This window comes from Mchenga conophoros, linkage group LG16 (assembly GCF_057382185.1).
Source record: "Mchenga conophoros isolate Kocher_MC1m ecotype Shallow Benthic linkage group LG16, M_conophoros_male_GT1.1, whole genome shotgun sequence".
Taxonomy (NCBI): domain Eukaryota; kingdom Metazoa; phylum Chordata; class Actinopteri; order Cichliformes; family Cichlidae; genus Mchenga; species Mchenga conophoros.
Genome location: NC_140541.1, coordinates 13595309 through 13615778, shown reverse-complemented (window position 1 = coordinate 13615778; position 20470 = coordinate 13595309). Strand labels below are relative to the sequence as shown.

At 38.8% G+C, this 20470-nt stretch overlaps 1 protein-coding gene across 4 annotated transcripts in view; it reads left to right on the top strand.

Moving 5' to 3' along the window:
• Positions 1–10984, top strand: part of dgkg (diacylglycerol kinase, gamma) — a 169346-nt gene extending 158362 nt beyond the window's left edge. For all 4 annotated transcript variants that reach the window (XM_085250158.1, XM_085250156.1, XM_085250157.1 and 1 more), the window contains 3 exons: positions 2266–2386; positions 3955–4015; positions 6044–10984. In XM_085250158.1, coding sequence (XP_085106284.1) covers positions 2266–2386; positions 3955–4015; positions 6044–6142 — 281 coding nt within the window. In that variant the 3' untranslated portion in view covers positions 6143–10984. The remainder of the gene's footprint in view (positions 1–2265; positions 2387–3954; positions 4016–6043) is intronic.
• The last annotated feature ends 9486 nt before the right edge of the window (positions 10985–20470 follow it).

Sequence of the window (20470 nt, the reverse complement as noted above, 5' to 3'; positions counted from 1 at the left end):
CAAGGGTTATCGCACTAGCTAGGCTGCAACTTCACTGGATGTTATGAATAATTTACTGTTATGAATAATAACAAACGGGCAGTATCCTGTGCAGCATTACAGGAAAGATACTGTGGAAACTTCCCTTTCAGTGGATCCACACGCTGCTAACTATTCTTGGCTATTTTTCTGGGGGCTTTTTTGTTCCCACCAGCCCAAAAAAACATACCAACCACACCAACTGTGCAGCAGCAGCATTAATGTTCTAATTTAATCAGCTGCTTGCCCGTTTTTGAAGTTTTTTGAAGTTTAAATAGCCTGCATAAACAGCCTTAGTGCTGCTATGACTACTGTCTTGAAAAGACATGCCAATGTTACCAAATATAGCTTGAAAAGATTTGAATGAATTCTGATAAAACTTTGTAGGGGTGTAGAGTGGGCTCATGTTAACAACCCATTAAAATTTGGCTTACATCAACAAAGGTCTTCAAGGTCAACCTAATGATATATTTGCTTATAACCTAGAAACTATGATCCTTTCAACTGTGCTTTGTACATTGTCAACATATAAAAAGTGCCATCTAAGGATTTAAAATATCATTTGACCTCTGAGCTCCCCTTTAAGGTCTGTAGATCAATCTGGTCAAAGTGATAATAAAGCCACACAAAGGTATTTAAAACTGTGTGTCTTAATACCAGACAGGGAACGATATATGAGGATTCTAAATATCACATTATAGTTTGCATTTGATCTCTAGTAACACTGTTCCATTTCACATCTGCCTTTGTCTTTATTTCTCCATCTAATTAAAAAATAACTCTTCTCAAAATGATGTCCAGTATATTCAAATCGATTTCAACAGGGCAAATAACAAAAGCCTGCCCTTTGGTTCTTACTGCACTACAAATGTCTTAAATTGTGCTTAAAAAGATCAAAGAAAACAAGATGACTCTATAGGAAATACAATACCTCTGCCATAAAAGTCAATACTGCCCAGAGAGTGAGCTGAGGTTTGGGCTCCAAGTGCTTCTTCTTTAAGGTTTGAGTAAGGCAAGAATTTTTGTTTCTTATTCTTCCAACCCAAAGTTGTGGGGACCGTTTTGTTGTTTTGTTTTTTTTTCTAGTTTGAAGTCATTTCATGATAAATTAAATGGCAAAATCCCTGCTGCCATAGAAACTGTACATGTAACTTTACTAGCGCTGTCTGTTTTATTAGAACAAATAACTTCAGTTATATCTGGCCAGGGTGAGCTGGAAGCATGCTAGGTGGTAGCATAGCTGTGTATGAAAGTTGCTATCCGGTCTTTAAGTGATGACGTGATGAACCCTGCTTCCAGGTCCAAACTATTTTGTGTTTATTAAGGCTGTTTTGTTTTTAACGTGTTTTAATGCTTTGTATCTTGCAGTGATCACCGTCGGCCTCTCTTGGTTTTATTACCACTGTTCATTGTAAAGCTCAGTTTTTAAAACCTTACGATGTAACTACAGCCCAGCCCATGCAGCAGTAAATTAATGACGTATTGTGGATGGATTATTTCAGTTGTTCTTCTGACTGAAGTTTGGTCTGTTTACAGCGTCCTGCTATGCGATTGCATTTGTCCCTGACCACCGGGAACCCTCACATTAACTGTTATCAAGTGGAAAAAAGTTAGCGTTCATCCTCCAGCTTCACTGTGTTAATGTGTTTATATTATGCTAATCATAGCTATGTCTTCTCTTCCTTAGTTCCCTTGAAAACAAGCAGTTGTGAGGTGATACTCACTGTTATGTCAAAAAACACAGTAAAGCAAAGTTTAGTCATTTGACACCTTCAACTATAATATCATACATGCTGCCTGGAGTCCTAGTTGTAGCATTAAGATTGGCTGGAAGCGAAGGTCTTCATTCAGTCACAGTAGGTGGAAAAAGTCGTTCTTAAAGTCCTGAAGAAGTAAATATATTGAAAATTGGATTAAAAAATAAAATTTCACATTTAATCAAAAAATCCTGCTAAAAGTCTTTAAAAGATACAAATATATCTGACACTACCATTTGTGTTTGATGGGGCCAAGTTGGAAGCATCATTTCCAGAGATTAAATCCAGGTCTTTGCAGTGAAGAACAATTGCTTTTTCTCACTACTGTGGCACCCCAAGCAGTTACCTTGAGTCACTTGAGAAATTTGACCTTGGCCTCAAATGGAACACATTTGTATTCCAAAGCGGCAAAAAATGTGTATTTTCTTTGTAAATTCCAAAATCATGCCACAGTTTCCATGTCTCTAATACTCTCTCTGTGACCATTCAGACTTTAGTGACCAACTGCTGGAGGTGGTTGGCTTGGAGGGGGCTATAGAGATGGGGCAGATCTACACTGGGCTGAAGAGCGCAGGACGCAGGCTGGCTCAGTGCACCAATGTCACCATCAGGTCAGCACCCCCATCTCCCTGCTGTTCCTCACATCTTCTTGCCCACTTTGAACGATCCTCTTCCCTTCTGTCACCTTCTGTACTCCGTTCTCCATCCTGCCTTTGTCTCGTGTCACTACCCCTGCCTGTCTTTATCTTCCTTCTGATCAACCAACTGGAAGCTGTACTTGGTGCACCAATTGCATCCATCTCCTATACATGCAGGATAAAAAATGTATTCCTTGCGAGTGTTTTTGTGCATTTTAAAATCCCTGCAGTGTCCAAACAATAACATGCCTGCAGCTAATAAATAATATATTCCAAATGCATGTCGTGCTAAGAGTGTTGTTGGAGCTCTGGGCTGACTCGCAGGCTGACAAATGGGCTGTAGTTTGGAGTTCTCATAGCTAGATTTGGGTTTCCTTGCAGGTTTTCCAATTACGCAGAAAAATGAAGATGCTACACTAGTGAACCCTTATTCTTCTTTGTGTATTTATAGAGAACCTTGAGGCTGTTCAGCTGATGTCTCATGGTGGGGAAGATATTATCTCAGACTGATGAATGTTAATTGTGGTTCTGAATTATGTAAATGCCATCTGCCCATATCCATGTGAGTCTGTGCAGACTCATGTCATGTGTGGCCTATAATTAATGATCGAGCTGATTTTTCCCGCAAACAAAAACATTATTTGTTTGTGCAAACAATCTTTGACGCACTGTTGCTGCACAAAAAACACAGTTTGTCATTCTTATTAACCCTCTGATGTCAAAGTCATCATCAGTGAAGGCCTTAACCTATCATTACATATCAAAATATGTCATTTAAAAAAATTATTCCAAAAAAAAGATGTAAATGCACCTAACTTACTGTTCAATAACTGTTAGAAGTCAGTGCAGTAAAGAATTAACTGGATATGATTCGGTGCAAATTCAAATACACTTAGTAGTCTACACAGCACTCAGTGCTGTGAGTGTTCAGTGAGAGGGTAAAAGTGCCATAAATGTGAGTCCATTTACTGAAATTGTATTGTGGATTGCTTTTTGGTTTTACACTTTATTTTATCCAAAGAATGATCTCGTCGCTTGGCCCATTTAACATGCCTAGTGTGCCAGTTACTGCAGCAAAGAAGTGACATTACAAGTTGTTCTCTCACTTGTTCAATAAACCACCACTAATATTTTCCTAGACCAGAATTAAAGGGGCATTCATCCCAGTCATTCTCCCACACTGTGTTTCTCCAGTCACAGAGGCATGCCTGAAAGTCCTAAACCAACTCTGTGTGTGTGTGTGTGTGTGTGTGTGTGTGTGTGTGTGTGTGTGTGTGTGTGTGTGTGTGTGTGTGTGTGTGTGTGTGTGTGTGTACAGTAGTTGTGTGAGTTTAAAGAGTGGGAGTTTGTCTGGGAAAGGGTCTCATGGGAACAGAGGGTGCAGTGTCTCACCCTGTCCTAGGACAGTGTTAACAGGCCTCAGAGGTGTGTGTGACCCTCATAACCCCCAACCCCACCCTGCCCTCTCGTCTTCCACTCTCACTGTCTCTGCCCTCTGCCCACTCTTTCTTGTTCTTCATCCCTCTGATGTCTCTTCACAGGACGTCCCGACGGCTACCAATGCAGATTGATGGTGAGCCCTGGATGCAGCCTCCCTGCACGGTGAGACTGAACACCACTACACCACAGTGTGCCAGCACTACAGTTTAAATCAATCACTAGAATTAAGATTTAAACTGCACTTGCTCAGGCCCACGTTCCATATGACGTAAAGTACTATAGGCATGAATGATGCCTTGATGGAAGACTGTTGCTTTATTCTTCGTCAAATTTCATTTTTTAGAAAAGTCATTGCTCAGATTTGTTCAGACAACTGTCTGGTTTAAATGACTGCTCTTATACACTTCATTACTAATTTGCTAATAGTACAGTAATATTCTATATTTGTAAATGAGCCCACCTGAGAATTTCCTCACAGGCTTCAATGAGACGGGTAAGGAACAAATCAGCCATTCACAAAATTTTCACAACAATCTAGCGAAGACAATATTATTTTTGGTCTATTTTGCTGTTGTGTAGACTTGTGCATGTGTCAAACTAAATCAAACAACAACAGCAATAGAGTACATACCACCTTCAATATGTGGGTCCATGGTTGACAACTGGTACAGTGTTCCAAGGTTTGAAAGCCTCATCTTTAGTTCTCCAAATACACATATGGCTAAATCTTTGTCTTATCTGATGTAAAACACGGTTCACTGTGGACAGTGATGCTAGTGTCCCAGCAGTTTCCAGTTCATGGCAGGCCTGAGCCTTGGTGCTTTCTGGAGGGAGAAACACAGCCCAGCCCCCAATGACAGAGTTTGTACCTGGCAGGCGCAGCAGGCATAGCGCAGTTATTTTGTGGATCTGTGACTGTTCTGGTCGGGCCTCGTGCCAGTCAGGTGACCCGCAAAGACACAAAGCATGACAATAACCTAACTGCTGTGGTGGGAATGAAGTTAGAGCAAGTGTGGTTGGTGAACCAGCCCACGTTCTAGTGAGGTGATAAAACCAGTTTAAATGTGTGTTTGAAATCATTGTTCTGTCGAAACACCCAGTTGTGTCCAAGTTTCAGCTGCCAAGCTGCTGAACTGAGGTGGATTTGAAGAATTTGGAGGTAGTCCTCCTTCTTCATTACTTTGTGCAATGTACTAGTACCACTGGCAGCAAAACCGTTCCAAACCACCTTCACCATTACTTATTCAAATTTACCTCATCAATGTGGCCAAATGGCTAAATCTTTGTCTCGTCTGACGTAAAACTCGCTTCACTGTGGACGGTGATGCAAGTGTTCCAGCAGCTTTCAGGTCATGGCATTTTTGAGCCTCGGTGTTTCCTGGCTTGTTCCTCTAGATCATCTGAGGGTGACGGTTCAATCAAAGTGGTGACAATTCTAAATAACTTGTACTTAAATACAATTTGATCTGATGTTAATCAAATCTGGAGTTGGTAATAAATGGCTCCAAGAGAGCTTTCTAACTTGTGGAATTCTACAATAGTTCTTCCATCTTCACTGAGTTCCTTGGAGTTTCCCATCGTCCCATTGATTGGTCAAATCCAAATCTTTCTTATGCTGTGGCCAAACAGAATCAAGTTAAAACATACTGCAGAACCACTAATTAAACTATCTGAGTGTATAATTCTGTCTTTCTGAACTTCTGACTGCAATTCCAAAATTCCAGGTGAGAATGTGTTGGTTGAACTGACTTTATCATGTTCACACTAAACACTACACCAGATTTGACTTTCACTGTGTTTCTCTGGATGTAGTTTAGGGTCTTTTAAAGATTCTCTGGTATCTCAGTGAGCAGGCATTTATCCCTAAAACTGATAAAGTAAACTTGCCGTGTAACAGTTCTGTCCACTTCCTCCTCTGCTTACACCCAATCTCCACCACTGTCGTGCCATCAAACATCCCAGCAAGAGGAAGTAAATTACTGTCAATTCATTCTCTCAGCATTTCAAACATTTTCATTTTATTTCTTAGCAGACCTTCAGAGAAGGGAAAAATACAGAGCTTTGTTGTGTTATATGAGTTATTTGCAAGGTCACAGTAATTTGTCTGTCAAACCAGATAAATCCTGGTAAACAAATCAAAGACATTCACCTCCGTATAGATTATAATTTCTTTCTCTGTGATTTTTGCAGGTCAGGATCACGCACAAGAACCAGGTGCCCATTTTACTGGGCCCACCTCAAAAGACGCCTTTCTTCTTCTTCAAGAAACGCAACCGGAGCCGTGATTAGAACATAGGCATTTACACAAATGAAAAAAACAGACACACACACACATATACAGTACATATATACACACACGCCCACTGTACAGGCAGCAAAATGGGCCAACTGGTACACTGCACACAGTTTGAACACAGGAATAAAATACGGACAAGTGGAAAATTCCTCATGTTGGGATGCCTACAGACAATTGATTCCCAAAGTAACCTGTACTGATGGCTAACAAAACAAGAGGACTCTCAGTATATAGTACCGACCTACTCCTGTGTAACAATCATCCTCCAAGTCTTGTCTCAAACTTTTAAATATGGGTTTAGTCTCAGCCACTTTTACAATTTCTAAGACTCTCAGTCTAAACCACCCCCTGCTCAACAAACTCAGCCATATACCAGTACTGCACTGCCTCCTAAACACAACTTTGGCTGCTGGGATTTCTGCACAGCTCAGAAAAGAAATAAAGGAAGTAATTGTGTGGGGATGGAGGGTGTAAAGGAACCAGCTGGTATGATGAGAAAAACTACTACAGTGAAAAACAGGGTTAAAGTGAGAATGGTATGGCAGTAGCTGTGGCTGTTTACAAGGTCAGTGAGTAAATAGAGTAAGATCCACCTCTTTGTTATGAATAATGAAACAGCGGTTGCTTGTAAGAGCTCGCACTCCAGGATGTCCCCACAGACTAGCAACACAGTACAGCCAAGGAAAGGAGAGGAGTGGAAAGCCTCATTCATTATTGACTTATTTTGTTTGTGGATTGTTCGCATTGAGGCGTAACAGTGGTCTGGAATAGGTGGAAACATGCAGGGAGCTCAGCCTCTTAGCATGACTGGCCTACAAACAAAAACCCCACAGTATTCGCAGATGTGCAGACGATCTGGAAGTAGACTTCAGGCTGTCTCCATATAAACCAACTAGAGACTAGACTAAAAGTAGAGCTTAGAGACACTCTAGTTCATCTTTGCTTTCTCAGAGAGCTCATTTGTCATCTGTGGCTGCACACCATCACTACGATAAAGATCAAATCAACAGCAGCCACTGTGCATGCTTCTAGAGGACTGGGATAAATCCCCTCAAGGGCATAAGAGCAGGGCCCCTGGGGTTTTTATTTACCAGAGCATTGACAAGAGGACTAAATTTATCCTTCTATTTCAGGGAGTGTCTATCTCTCCTTCACTGAAACCTTACCCTTAATAACATGTCAAACATCAATTCACAATGTCAAGTGAGCTGTCAGAGTGCATATCCCAGTGCCAGTAGGGCACTACTGCAAGGTGCCATGTGGTGCGATTCATCATTTGTCAAAACAGAAGGCCGTGTGCCTGAGACGATGGAGTTCATTGTTTAAAGAATGTAACCATATTACTGTTCCAACAAATACGGCAAAGTATATTATAATTTATGTGCAGACAAACTATATGTATATTTCTGGAAAGTAGGTGTAGGTCATGTATACTATACACACAAATGTGTTTTTAATATATCACTGTTAATAATGTGGAATTTTTAGCTTAGAGGGGCTCAGATCAGTGTTCTTCACCATGCAGAGCTGCTGCAGTTGTTCTCTGAAGACAGTTTTCTACACTGATGCAGATCGTTACATTTGAATCTACTGTCCTGTCGCCTTCACTTCCTAGGTGGTCTTGTACACAGTGAGTAAGGAACAGGGAAAAATTTCGATTTTGCACCATTCATGGCAAAACGATCTCATGGTTCAAATACTTAGTTTGCAGAGCTTTTACAATAATCTTATATCAACAGCCGTGCAATGAAAGCTGATTGCATATCAGAGTAAGATAAGATAACCTTTATTAGTCCCACGCATGGGAAATTTGTTTTGTTACAGCAGTGGACAGTGCAAAGTTACATAGAAAAAATAGAGAAAAACACTGGAATAAGATATCAATAAGATACTATAGATCAATAAATCTAAATGAATAATGTGAGCTTATGGCCGATATATTGACAGAAGCAAATAAATCAAAAGAAACTGTAGTATATAGAAGATGAATGTAGCCTCTGGGTCTGACAAGTGAAGTCAATGCCGAAGTGCCTTAAACCTGAATTTGGTATGGTGTCCAGCAGGGGGCGACTCCTCTGGCTTAAAAAGACTTCTGGAAGAAGTCTATGAGAAAACTGCCCTCAGTCCCCGTGATTTGTGACAAGAGATAACCTTTTCCTGATGACGTTATGGTCACAGTTGACAGACAAAAGTCTTTTTAAATACACCATGATGTTCATTTTGTAATTTGTTTCTCATTAGAGTAAAAAAGAACATGTGAATAACAAATTGGATTGCAGCTCGGCTGCTCGTTCAGATCCACCCTTTGCCTTCACTTCCTGATTCAAAACCACAAGATTAAAAAGCTCACTTTAGTAACTAATGGCTGACATGAGCATCTTTTATACACAGCCTATGCTACAAACATGTCTGTAGTCATGCTAGCAGCTACATATCAGCTGCAGAAGCTCAGAGCAATAAGCAAGTGGTGCAAATGCTTACCTGAACAGCCAACCAATGGTACTTTCAGCCAGTCTGTTTCCATTGTGGTCAAGGATCGACACAACTTAAAAGTGAGTGAATCATTTTGCACCAGCTTTGACTTGACTTGCCAGTGTGCCAAAACAGCAATGTAGGGATAGCTGCTCTGTCTGGGTTTGTCAGCCAGGGTCTGTGAGCAATTCTGCTGAGCAACCATATTGAGCCACAGCCAACAGTTTTTAGGGTTGTCAGAAATAAATACAACAGAGTAGATACTTCTTTTCAGCCTAGAAAGGGCCCCTAGATGGGAAACCAAAACTTCTATGGGAATCCAGTCAATTAGCAATTCCCAAATCAGAATCATCCAGCAAGTTACTCATTAACAAGACACTGAAAAGAAGTCTTTGCTAGAAGTCTAAACAATGTTGAGATTTGGTTGAAAGGTGAAAACAGCATATAAAAAGCCTCCTTGCTAATAAATGTGGTCAAAAAATAAACGAATTATCTTCAAACCCACAACTTTCACGCTGTCAGACTAGCAATGGAAACAATAACTTTTGATTGTGTGAAAGCTGGTAGAAAGAAGCTCACCGTGCAACACAAAATTCAACAATAACATAATTCTCGTGTAGACATCTATAAACGGCAAAAACATTTTACATTTAAAAAGTTGCGACTCATGAATAATAAGAGTCTGTGTACCTGTGGGATTAAAATCATTTCACAATCAAATCAAATCTCAAATGAATATTGTATTGGAGAAAGAAATCACACATGGCTTTGGGTCTTTAATGCAGACCTTTGACGCTTAGCCTGCTTGGTGACTTCCCATCTCCTTCTCTCCATCTTTTCCTTCTCTGTGTGTTTATATGCAACCATGGCATGTCATTAGCTTTCTGTGTACCCTCTGAGGTTTGTGTTTTATCCTGTTTGCTTTTAGTGCTCTCTCTATACTCATTTTCCCCTCTTCCCTTTGCTCTCTCCACCCAACCAGGTGAGGCAGATACCAGCCTCTCCCTGAGCCTGTGTCTACTTGTCACCAGGCGCTTGCTCTTATTCGATAAGCTGATTGTTGTGGTTCTCTCTCTGATATTCTAGGGACTTCACTTACTCAGATGACTCTTAATGGGAAATGGTGCTATATAAACAAAACTGAAGTGAACTAAAATTGAATTGAATTTCCTTTTTTTTTAGTAAGAAATAAATAAGGTTTATTTATATAGTGCTTCACAAAGTGCTTCACAATACAGAAACAGGTATACACCAAATTAAAATAAACAATCTGGAAAGCACAGTAACCTTTGGTCTTTAACCTGGACCTAGTTGCAGCCAACAAGGATTTTTATGTAGTCTTCAAAAGTCTTTTCACTTTTCACCCAAATTTAAAGATACATTGTTTCAAAGTCTTTGACTGTCGGACCAAATTTAGCCTAGAAAGCAGTGTCCATGCTGGTTACTGATAACATAGCAAATAGACAGAAAAGTGGGCAACCGTCAACTGAAATTGTAAGGGCAGTGGCTCAAATACTCTTGGAGACATTTGAGTGTTGACTAATACCAAATTTATGAATGTGTAAATTATTCCAATTACTTCGTGCTTTTCTTTTCTTTTCTTTTCTTTTTTTTTGAAAAATAGGGATCGACCACAAAAATCCAGCATATAAAGGTGACATGTGGACCTTAAATGAGATCATTCTGTTTAAAATACTGATCTAAATCTCAAGAAAATGACTAAAAATGTAATCCCAAACAAGTAATGTACACCTCTCAGAGAGTCTAAATGTGTATGTATTACAACTAAACAAGATGTGAGTTTGTGGAAAACTGTCCCACAGATATGACTGCAGAGACGCTCTGATGGTGCAAACTGAGCTCCGCCGTAGGGTCAGGCATTCATGCCTTTGTACTCTGGTTCCCTTTAAAAGCATGCCGAGTCTTCCCTCTCGCACCCAGGCCCCATAAAAACACACAAGATGTCCAGCCAAACCCCACCCAAACGTGATCAGCATCATTCAGGACGCTGGGTGGAGTTCAGGTTCATCATTTCATTCAAATATAAAGCCATTTAGCCTAACTGGTAAATAGTACAATACTGTGGAGATGTCACAACAGCATATCGTTATCCTTTAATCGGAGCGAGTGGAGCCTGGGTGCAGAGAGAGCTCAGTGATGAAAGAGTGCATGTTTACAGTAACTTTACATTTATTGAAAGAATGGTTTTAGACAGCTATATTACCATGTGTACATATTTGTTTACAATATTTTATCTGAAGTTAACTTACATCACCGCATGCCTGCTGAAACAAACTGAGAGTGAACAAAAAGGAGAGTGTGGATCAGACTAATCAGACTTATTTCTCTGCATTAAAAAAGCATAGCACAGATTTGTTTGTCGTGCTTCTTCATTTTTCTCCAAGCAGTCTAGTTATGTTAGAAATAAAGAAAGAAACCGAATTCCCACGTGAAGCTTAAATACCCATTTGGGATTTTTCACCAAAGCAAAGGGCAGACAACATGAATGCCCTCATAGAGAGCCTGAGTGATTTCTCAGTGTGTGTCACCACTCATATCTATTCTTGTTCTTTGGAGAAATCAATTGCCTTAACAAATAAATGGACTCGCTCTTTTCTCACAGCTTTGCACCAGCCTCACAGGAGTCGGAGAAAATCACCGCGTCACATACAGAATGAATATTTCTTTCAGCAGGATATTGTTCTGAAATCGACAATTTGCTTTAGCAACAACCAGCAACAGCTAATTCCGTTTTTACAATCCAGCAAATTCATTTTGAGCATGGTTAACATTGTAGTCTAACGTAATTTCACTCGGCTGACCTTTACTGGCAAACAGGGGATGTGATACAGTACTGTCTAATGTTAGCTGCTGATTGATTTTCCTGAAGCAAGTAATATCTAGAGATATGCCTGCAAAACGACTGAAAAAGGTCTAAACTGCTGTTGCTATCATGGTTATCGTAGTCAGCACAGGTTTGTTCTCACTGAATATTGACGTTTACATTTTTAAAAAATTTAGTGATATCATTAAATATCTGGGCACATGGGTTTATTTGATTCCTTTAGTTAGTAATCTCTTGAAAGTTTTGTTTTTCCATGTGAGTTTTATGAGTGAATAATATTTTTGTACTGTCTATCTCTCAGCTCGCACACGCTCACATTTAAATGCATGTATACAAGGGAGATGTAAAGATCTTCTTGTGGAATTTGTTTATAGTAAAACAAATCTAATATCACTGTTTTCCCACTTTTTAGACTTGGACTTTTTGCAAAATACAAAACCTTGAGAAAAGTCAAATATATTTTATACATATTTATAAATATTTCTATCCTTGGATCCTACCTGCTTAGCTTTGCACAACAGACAGATCAGAATAGTTCTCATTTATCTTTTACTGGACTTTTATGCAGCAGCACGCAGTACTACAGAATTCACAGATTCTGTCCATCGTGACTTGCTCCTCATGGAATTTAGCTGCTTGTGCTAGTAATTCTACTTATTATCGCCTCTCAAATATGTGGAATTGTGGCTGGTTCTCGATGAAACAGGTTCTGCACCAGCGTCATGTTAGTTATAGGGGATGGAACCTTGCCCAGCTGATGCTGGGCAAATAGTATCAGTTCATGTTTACCCTTATTGTAGAGTAGAGTATAGAGGTAAGGCTCCAAAGACTGGAGGCAAAATTATTTCAACTTATTTCAACTTTTTTTGAGCTATATATAAATATATTCACTCTCTGAACACTTTAAAAAAAAAAATTCAAGAAACAGAGGGGAGCAGCACACAAGTGAACATGATCAAAATGACCACTAGAACAGTACCGTGCTCTACAGGGTATACAAAACTTCACAGAAACTAAACAGACATCAGAACTCAGATATACATACAGCATGAAGTAATACTCAGTACAGAGTATAGCTGGGTGAAGCACCTTGATGATCACTCACTGTTTACTGTAAACCTTTCTGTGCTGTGCTGGCATGTGAGGTTGTGTGTGTTTGCATGTGACAGGCTACAACAGACATGCATCAACACAGTGGACTCCATATTTACCTAACCCTGAATAAGATAAGAGCTTAGAGAGTTACAGCTAAGACATACTGTAAGAAAATGATGACAGTATCACAGACTAGGGAACTTCTGGCATCATCGGTTGTACATTATACAAAGGACAAGATTATCATGTAATAACAACAGTTATTACATACATAACAACAGTAATTTGAGTCTGTCAAATTACAGAATAAACTGTCTGTGATATGAACCCTCTCTCCTGCCTCGGGGTCATGACTGAGGATCTTGACTGAATTAAAAGAGGCTGAAGAATCCGTATGACCAGTCTCTGCAGTGAGTCCGGTCTATCCTTACACTATGTCACCCTCACTGTGTGCTAGCTGTTAACATAGCTTCTGCTTGCATTCTCTCATATGTTTCCAACAAAGTTCAAACCAAGAAAACCGCATAATTTGTTTAAACCATGAAGTCAGTTTTAGTTTGGCTTGGTTGATTTTACTTGAAGCCTTTTCTTAAATTACGTTAAATCACATGGTTGTATGTGACTTAGACATAATACAGTAACTTGGTCGTGAATATGATTCTGATTTATACTGGATAGATCTTTGTTGGTAACAACCACTCCCCTGGTCCACTACTGCGGCATCATTAAGCTATACTGGAAGTAAATGTTAGTACATTTTACATTACAAACTTTAAAGAACAAATAAAACACAGCGACAGTGACAATGATGTCATTTAACCTGATATATCTTCGAAGCATCCAAGTTTGATGCAACAGAAATAGAGCTCAGCAATTCTACAAGCTAGTTATTATAATACAGGGTGTTCCAGGACAAGAGGTTCATCTTCAAAAAACATCTGCAGGAGGCCAAATCATATATAGAAATGAGTAGCTAATCTTTTGTTACATGTAAATGACTGTTTTGTTTATGTACTGTATGCATTATAGCTTATTGCCACAAAAAATAGGGGTTAAAGGGTGAAACGATGACACAGACAACAGTGCTAGGTAGATTTTCCTAGGAGCTGATTTCTGGAGATCCAGGATACAGATGCAGGTTTTCAGGTGAGTGGAGTTCCAAGGACAAGTTTGGCTGATGTACAGGAGGGATACAGAACACAAGGACACCCAAAGGTAAGCTCAAAAACAGTGAGCCCAACATGCTGCTGCTTGTACTACTGTAGAAACCCGACAAAGGAAAAATAAATGAACTTCTCTTTAAGTACTCCAGGTGAGTGATTACTGAGGTGGAGCAGGTGTGTCAGCCAGATCCAGCTGGAACTGGTAGTGCATACCTCTCATATGTCCTCACAACTTCAGAGAAACCTTATTCACACACAGTTACACACACAGTTACACACACAGTTGGTTTACGAAAGGGGGAGAAAGTGGGGGCTGGTTCTGAAGGCAAGTGGAGACAATGACGTGTTTTATTCAACTAATCTAACTCACAGTGTTTTGTTAATTTTGCTGCATTGACTCTGTCTTTATTTGTATGTGACTAAGTGACACCAGCAATCACTTTACACAGTTGTGACAGAATTGTGTTTCTGTCATTGCAATTAGAACAAGTTGCTGATTAGCATGTCTAACATGGAACTTATCAGTAAAACATTAACTGAAAGCATACTTTTCTGCCAGAGAGCTGATCTTGCAGCACCAATCCAGACTACAGCATCAGCATTGTTGCATTTTTATGATTATTTTTAGTTACCGTCAGCAATTGGTAGCAGAGGGCAGGAAGACACCGAGTCGTTTTACACAGAAAATATTCAGGACAAAATTGACACACGGTGTGTTTATTGCCATTTACTGTACAGTACCATGCAAAATTCTTCAGAGACCCCTGATTTCTTTATACTGTGCGATGGGAAATTGGAAAACTCCAGAGAATATAAGATAAAATGGTTTGTACAATTCCACTGAGCTTGAAAGTCAGTAATTGCTATGATTTCCTTTATTCTTCAGAGCAACCGGAAGCTTCATCAGCAAGCTTTTTCGTCATTTCTTTAAGTCAGGCTTGGCCAACCCCAGGACTCGAGGGCCGGTGTCCTACAGGTTTAAGATCTCCCCCTGGGTCTACACACCTGAATCAAATGATTAGTTCATGACCAGGCCTCTGGAGAACTTCAAGACAAGTTGAGGAGGTCATTTAACCATTTAAATAAACTGTGCCGATCAAGGACACATCTAAAACCTGCAGTAATGTTGAGTTCTGGGCTTTGGGGAAGCCACTCCATGACTGATAGTGTTGTTGGTGGATCAAAATCTGGCAGTGGTTTTCATAATTCCATCAATTTTGACAAGATCCTGAACATCATTGGGCGAAATGCAGTCCCAAGCCATTACAGAACCTCCCTGGTGTTTTATAGCTGGCTCCTTCAGTAAATTCAACCAAAGAAATTGGAAGATTTGATAGGTTTTATTTGACAGCCTGTCCATAATAAAGTGCCCAAAGATACCATTTAAAATGGTTTCTTTGCCAAGTTGTCTGTCATGTGCAGATAAAATACTGGTTTCTCCCTCTTCTCTTTAATGCTTGAATGATTCATAAGTCAATGTTAAATGACTTAACAAGCAAAAAACATCCCTTTGAAAATAGCCATGAACAAGGACTGGACAGAAAATGAGTGAAAATCTGCCAGAAGAAAAACTTTTTCTCAAGACCACTTTAAAAGTTACAAGAAGGTCTGGCTCCTTGGAAGCAAATTGTATAGAAACAAAAAAAAGAGACCAAGAGACAAGTGTTTATTCATTTTTAATGGAATAATATTTGTTTTGTCTTCTTTGTTCTTTCTAAGAAATTTGAAGAAGTTTCTACTACAGTAAAAGCAAGTGCAGGCGTTTGTTATTTGTGCTGTTCTAACCTATTTTAAAATACTTGACATCGTTTGGGTATAATAATTTCTTTATTTATGTGGATATATTACATTGTAGTACTCATTTCATTGTTTAATAACATTTCTTTAATGTTTCATAATAAGTACTAAATAAGCAGTAAGTAAAAGTTTTGTTTTCAAAAACTTCGGGAACATCCTACATGTACTCAAATTATGATGTATTTCCAAGGTTACTGTTTCTTTCAAACCTGTTATGTACATAACGAAGTTCTAAGGAAATGAATCAACTACAGTCAAAAAGTATAGTCTCTATACCATTATTGTCACTAACCTTCAGATAAATCTATTGAGCTTGAAGGAGAAGACATCACAGTTGTGAGAGTTATAGTTTCTAAATTATAAGACTTTTTGACTTTTTGCCCATTTTCAACCTATAAATCATTAATCATCAACCTATAAATCATGGGCCGGTCTCTAGTCAAAATGCCTGGGCCAATTTTTTTGTCCCAGTCCAGCCCTGGCGTACAAACACACACAAACAAAAACTTAACCTCCTTCATGGAGGTAATGAGGGTTGCATAAGACTTTTGCACAGGACCTTATGTTATACATCTATATACTCAACAAATTTTATTGTATATTCTTAAGAGTAAGAGTGTGGCCACCTGCTAATACTGTGATTAGTATTAGCATTTTAATCAAGTTACATAATTACAATGGTTCATGTAACACTCTGGAAGTATTGAAAGAGTTATAGCTGAGAATGACATCAGTGCATCTGTATTACTTCTCTCTAACTCACAGTTTTTATTATGTAAAAACAAAGATTTGCACCCTTTTCCTGGAGAATTTCCAGATACGTAGCCTGGCAACAGAGACTGTATCTCATGAATTGTCTCCAGTGTCTCTTATTCATGGAGTTAAGGACATTTTAATTTTGAACCTGCAGTTGTGGAATAAAATTAGCTGGACAGGATTCAGGCAGAAATTTCAAAAAACAGTTTAATGGTTTAATGGTTTAAGCTGCTCGGACAAAATAGATACCAAAATGACTCCAGCTACAGATAAACAAAGAGCAACAAAGTCTACATTAAAATAAAAATACACGTCATTCTATCAGGAGATTGGAGTTCAAGTCACACTTGAAGACTGACAAAGACAGGGAGCTGATTGTTTTTGATGGTCACGGATGATTTGAAGAGAAACGTATCCAATAACAGCTGTGAGTCACTGACCAGTGTCAGACTGTAAGTTTGACTTTGGCTTTTAGGTAAACAATGGAGAAACATGTAAGATTGAATGCCTTTATATTTCATGCATACATTTGCTGGACACTGTTTTAATGAAAAACCTGAGACACTAACTGTTACTTTTAACAATACTTTCTGTTTAGTGTTGAATACATTTAACATTGTACTACTGCCACAGATGGTAACATGTCAAGGTACACTCTCAAAAAAAAAATCTCTTAAAATGTACCTCAAGTGTTACAGTAGTTTGTCACTTGAGCAGTACCCTCTAAGTTAATGCTCCCTGACATGGAGTACAATTTGCACCTTGTGGTTTGTCGCTTATAGAGACCATTCATAGTAACAATCACTATAAAATTGACTTATTTCAAAGAAACTGCGCAAAACTGGGTATATGAGTACACATGAATGAATGTAATATATTTTTATATATAAATATTTATGTGCAGCCTTTTAAACTCAGAATCACCAGTTAAACTGAAAAAAATCTATGTGAACTACAGGTGTTGGAATGTTTTGCACCTTAAAATCCAGAAGAAACACTCTTTGAGAACATTTAGCTTTTCATTTTTTAGCATTCATGTAGATTGTATATGCAGTTACATAAATAGACCTTATTTCTGAGACAATAATAAGATAATTACAACAGAACAAAGGTCATTGTTTGCAGCTAATCATCATTGTTAGGGCTTGAGTCATGTTGCCCTTTTGGCCCTGAGTTGTGGCCCAGTAGCTTCAAGCTAAAGCAGACAGAGAGTGAAGAAGTATGCATTGAATTTAGACTGAGAGAGAGAGAGACAATAAAAGATAGCATGGTTATACAACTCAGAGCCTTAGAAGAGTCTGCCTTTGGCAAGGCTTCTTGAGTACGGCTGCAGAGATAACAGGTCAGGAATTAGCTCCCAAAGTGCTATTAATAGCAGGCAAGTCACATCTTGTCCCTCAGTGAGAGAGCATCCTGCGCCCAGAGGCACTACTTTCCCATTTTAACTCTTTTTGAAATGTGCATTTTGACAGACATTTGCAAGCCAGGGCAGACTGATAAGACTCTCATTTATAAGGCTCTCAGCCACTTGTGTTTCAACACTATGGTTGTTATTGTACCTCCAAATGGAATAAAGGTCAGGTTCACAAACAGAATAAAGACAACAATGGGAAAGAACTCTAAGGTGTATGTATGGTTTGTTTATCATGAAGAGGTTCAATGATCAAGGTAGTGGTTTTGAAGGTTTTTCACAGTTTTGACCTGATTACTCAGAAAAAGTAATGTATTATACATTACGTGTTACTTTTCTTAAAAGTAATGCAATACATTACTTAATTATTTGCCTGATAAAGTAATCCATTATACTACTCATTACAATACTTTACAATACTTACAGTCCCACACAGCTACACTAATTTATATATTAATGCAGACACACACAATGGGTTTTTTTTCTCTTTGGCGTTTATGTATACAAAGCAAACAACACAAATTAAAGATGAAATCCAGCTCAAAGACAGCGATTCTACTGTAGAAACACGAGGTGTAGAAACAGAGGCTGCAGGCCTGACTGCCTTTGTTGTTCAAGTATAGGCTCTGGCTGCTGGGCTGCTGTTGGCATTTCACTGAGCTTTAACATCACATCTGGTGGCTAGCTCTGTACTAGCATGCTGTCTGTGCAGATCAGGGGCGATTTTAGCCCATTTTTGGGGGTGCCTCAGCACCCCCAAAATGAATCAAAGCACCCCCAAAGATTTCTTACTTTTTTTTTGACAATATTTCCTGTTTGTGTGACACACTACTAAAAATATAAAAAGCATACAGTACTGTACTTGTTTGAGACGTAACATTTTAACAACAAAAGTATAGATAACCCCCCCTCCCAAAATGGTTTGTTCCAGCTCGCCTCTCCCCTGCTCTGGCTCTAGTGCTCTTGCTGCCAGAGCGATGGTGGCTGAGAGCAACGAAGCGGAGGTGTAAGTGCCTGGCTTAAAACAGGACATATTAGCTGCATTTAACCTTCAGTTACTCTTTATATAATTAGGTAGGAGTCAGGCCAAGTTTCTTTTTAGCTGAAAAGCATTACACCCAGGTAACATGCAGTGTTGAAAACGTGTTTTTCAACACTTTTTGAAATTTTTTCAAAAAAAGGAGCCACATTCAGGTAAAAGTGTAAAATCAAATGATCCATCAATCAAGAATAATGTTGGATCAGTGTTTCAATGTTTATATCTTGTATTAGATGTTCATGTGATTTGGTTATTTGCCTTTTGGTTGAAAGTAGACTGAGAGAGGACTTTTTGTTAGTGATCTTAATAGAATTTTTTTCATATTAATGTAATTTTTCATCTAATTGAATACAATCTATTTGTGTATGATTGTCAGTCCGAAGAGGGAGAGAGGAAAGAGGGGAACGTGAGGAGAAAAGGCAAGGTCAGGAAGAACCAGGTAAGAAAACAGACAGGGAACAGTGACAGGCACAACACAAACTGTTAAACTGACAAAGAGAAAAAAACTCATATAATCTGGAAGCTGTGTTCTCCCTATATTAAAGCTGCTATACAGAATCTGCAAAACAAACTGGTTTGAAACATTTTTGACCCTCTTTAACAACATTCCAACATAACATTATCATTGGGGAGATTACAATTAATGATATATTTTTATGTGGTTCAGCCACAACTCTACTAAAACCTCAGTCAGTAATAGGTAGGCCAACTTTTGGACCGTCCAGTTGTCTGTATGACTGGTGCAGTACATACATCACATTTGCACACTATCAGAAAGTGCCAAACGTGCCCTGGTGGAGTGAGGAGCTGTAAAGAGAAGCAGATGCTCTGTTTATATTCTAAAAATGTTTTAAGCTTGTTTCAAAGATTCTGTACAGCAGCTTTAAATGTTTTCCAAAAGCACACACACACTTATCAGTGTTTCTCAAACTTTTTACAGTGTGTACCACCTGATAAAAATGTCAAGCTCTCTTAAGTACCACTATGAATGCATGAAAGTCATAAATCTTACAACACAAAATTATTATTATTATTATTAAATTAGTAAAATTAGTATCTGCAATAAAGATTTTTTTCATACATGGTTTACATTCTACCACAGGCAAAGTTGCCTCCATTTATATAGTTTTTATTAATATTTTGTAATAATTTATTTGTAATAATTTCGCCTTTCTCACCCGACGGCACGGACACGGTCGGGGCTGAAAGCCGACAGCTCGCTGATTCTGATGTTTCGGCAGGTCCACGCTTTGTGTTTACGCCCTTTTTACGCTGATTCTAGAGCTGTTAGTTTGATCTCTCCAAACAATACTGACTGAACCAGCAGCAAAAGAAGATCCAAACTATGCTTCACATAAACACCGTCATGAATTCCCTCTGACTTTTACTGTTTTGCTTCCACCGTGATAAAATCACACTTCATGCACAGCTCTCTCTCTCTCTCTCTCTCTGTATACTTCAAGAACAGTTTCCCGTCTAAAAATCTGTTTTCTGCATTATTCACTTGCTTGTTACGCACAAGTCTATGGTTGTTTACAGCGCTGTCGGCCGCTGTTTTTTTTTCCTTTTTCTTACTTCTGAAAAGAAAACCTAATTTCTGCCGTTCAACAGGCTTCTGAACAAATTTCAACTTTTTTAAATTATGCAAAATGCAAAACGCTCAGCTGTGTCTCTAATAAAACCTCTGTAACGTCAGAGGTAATGTTCATATGTTGATTAATGGTTTTCTTTCGTTTTTGATGT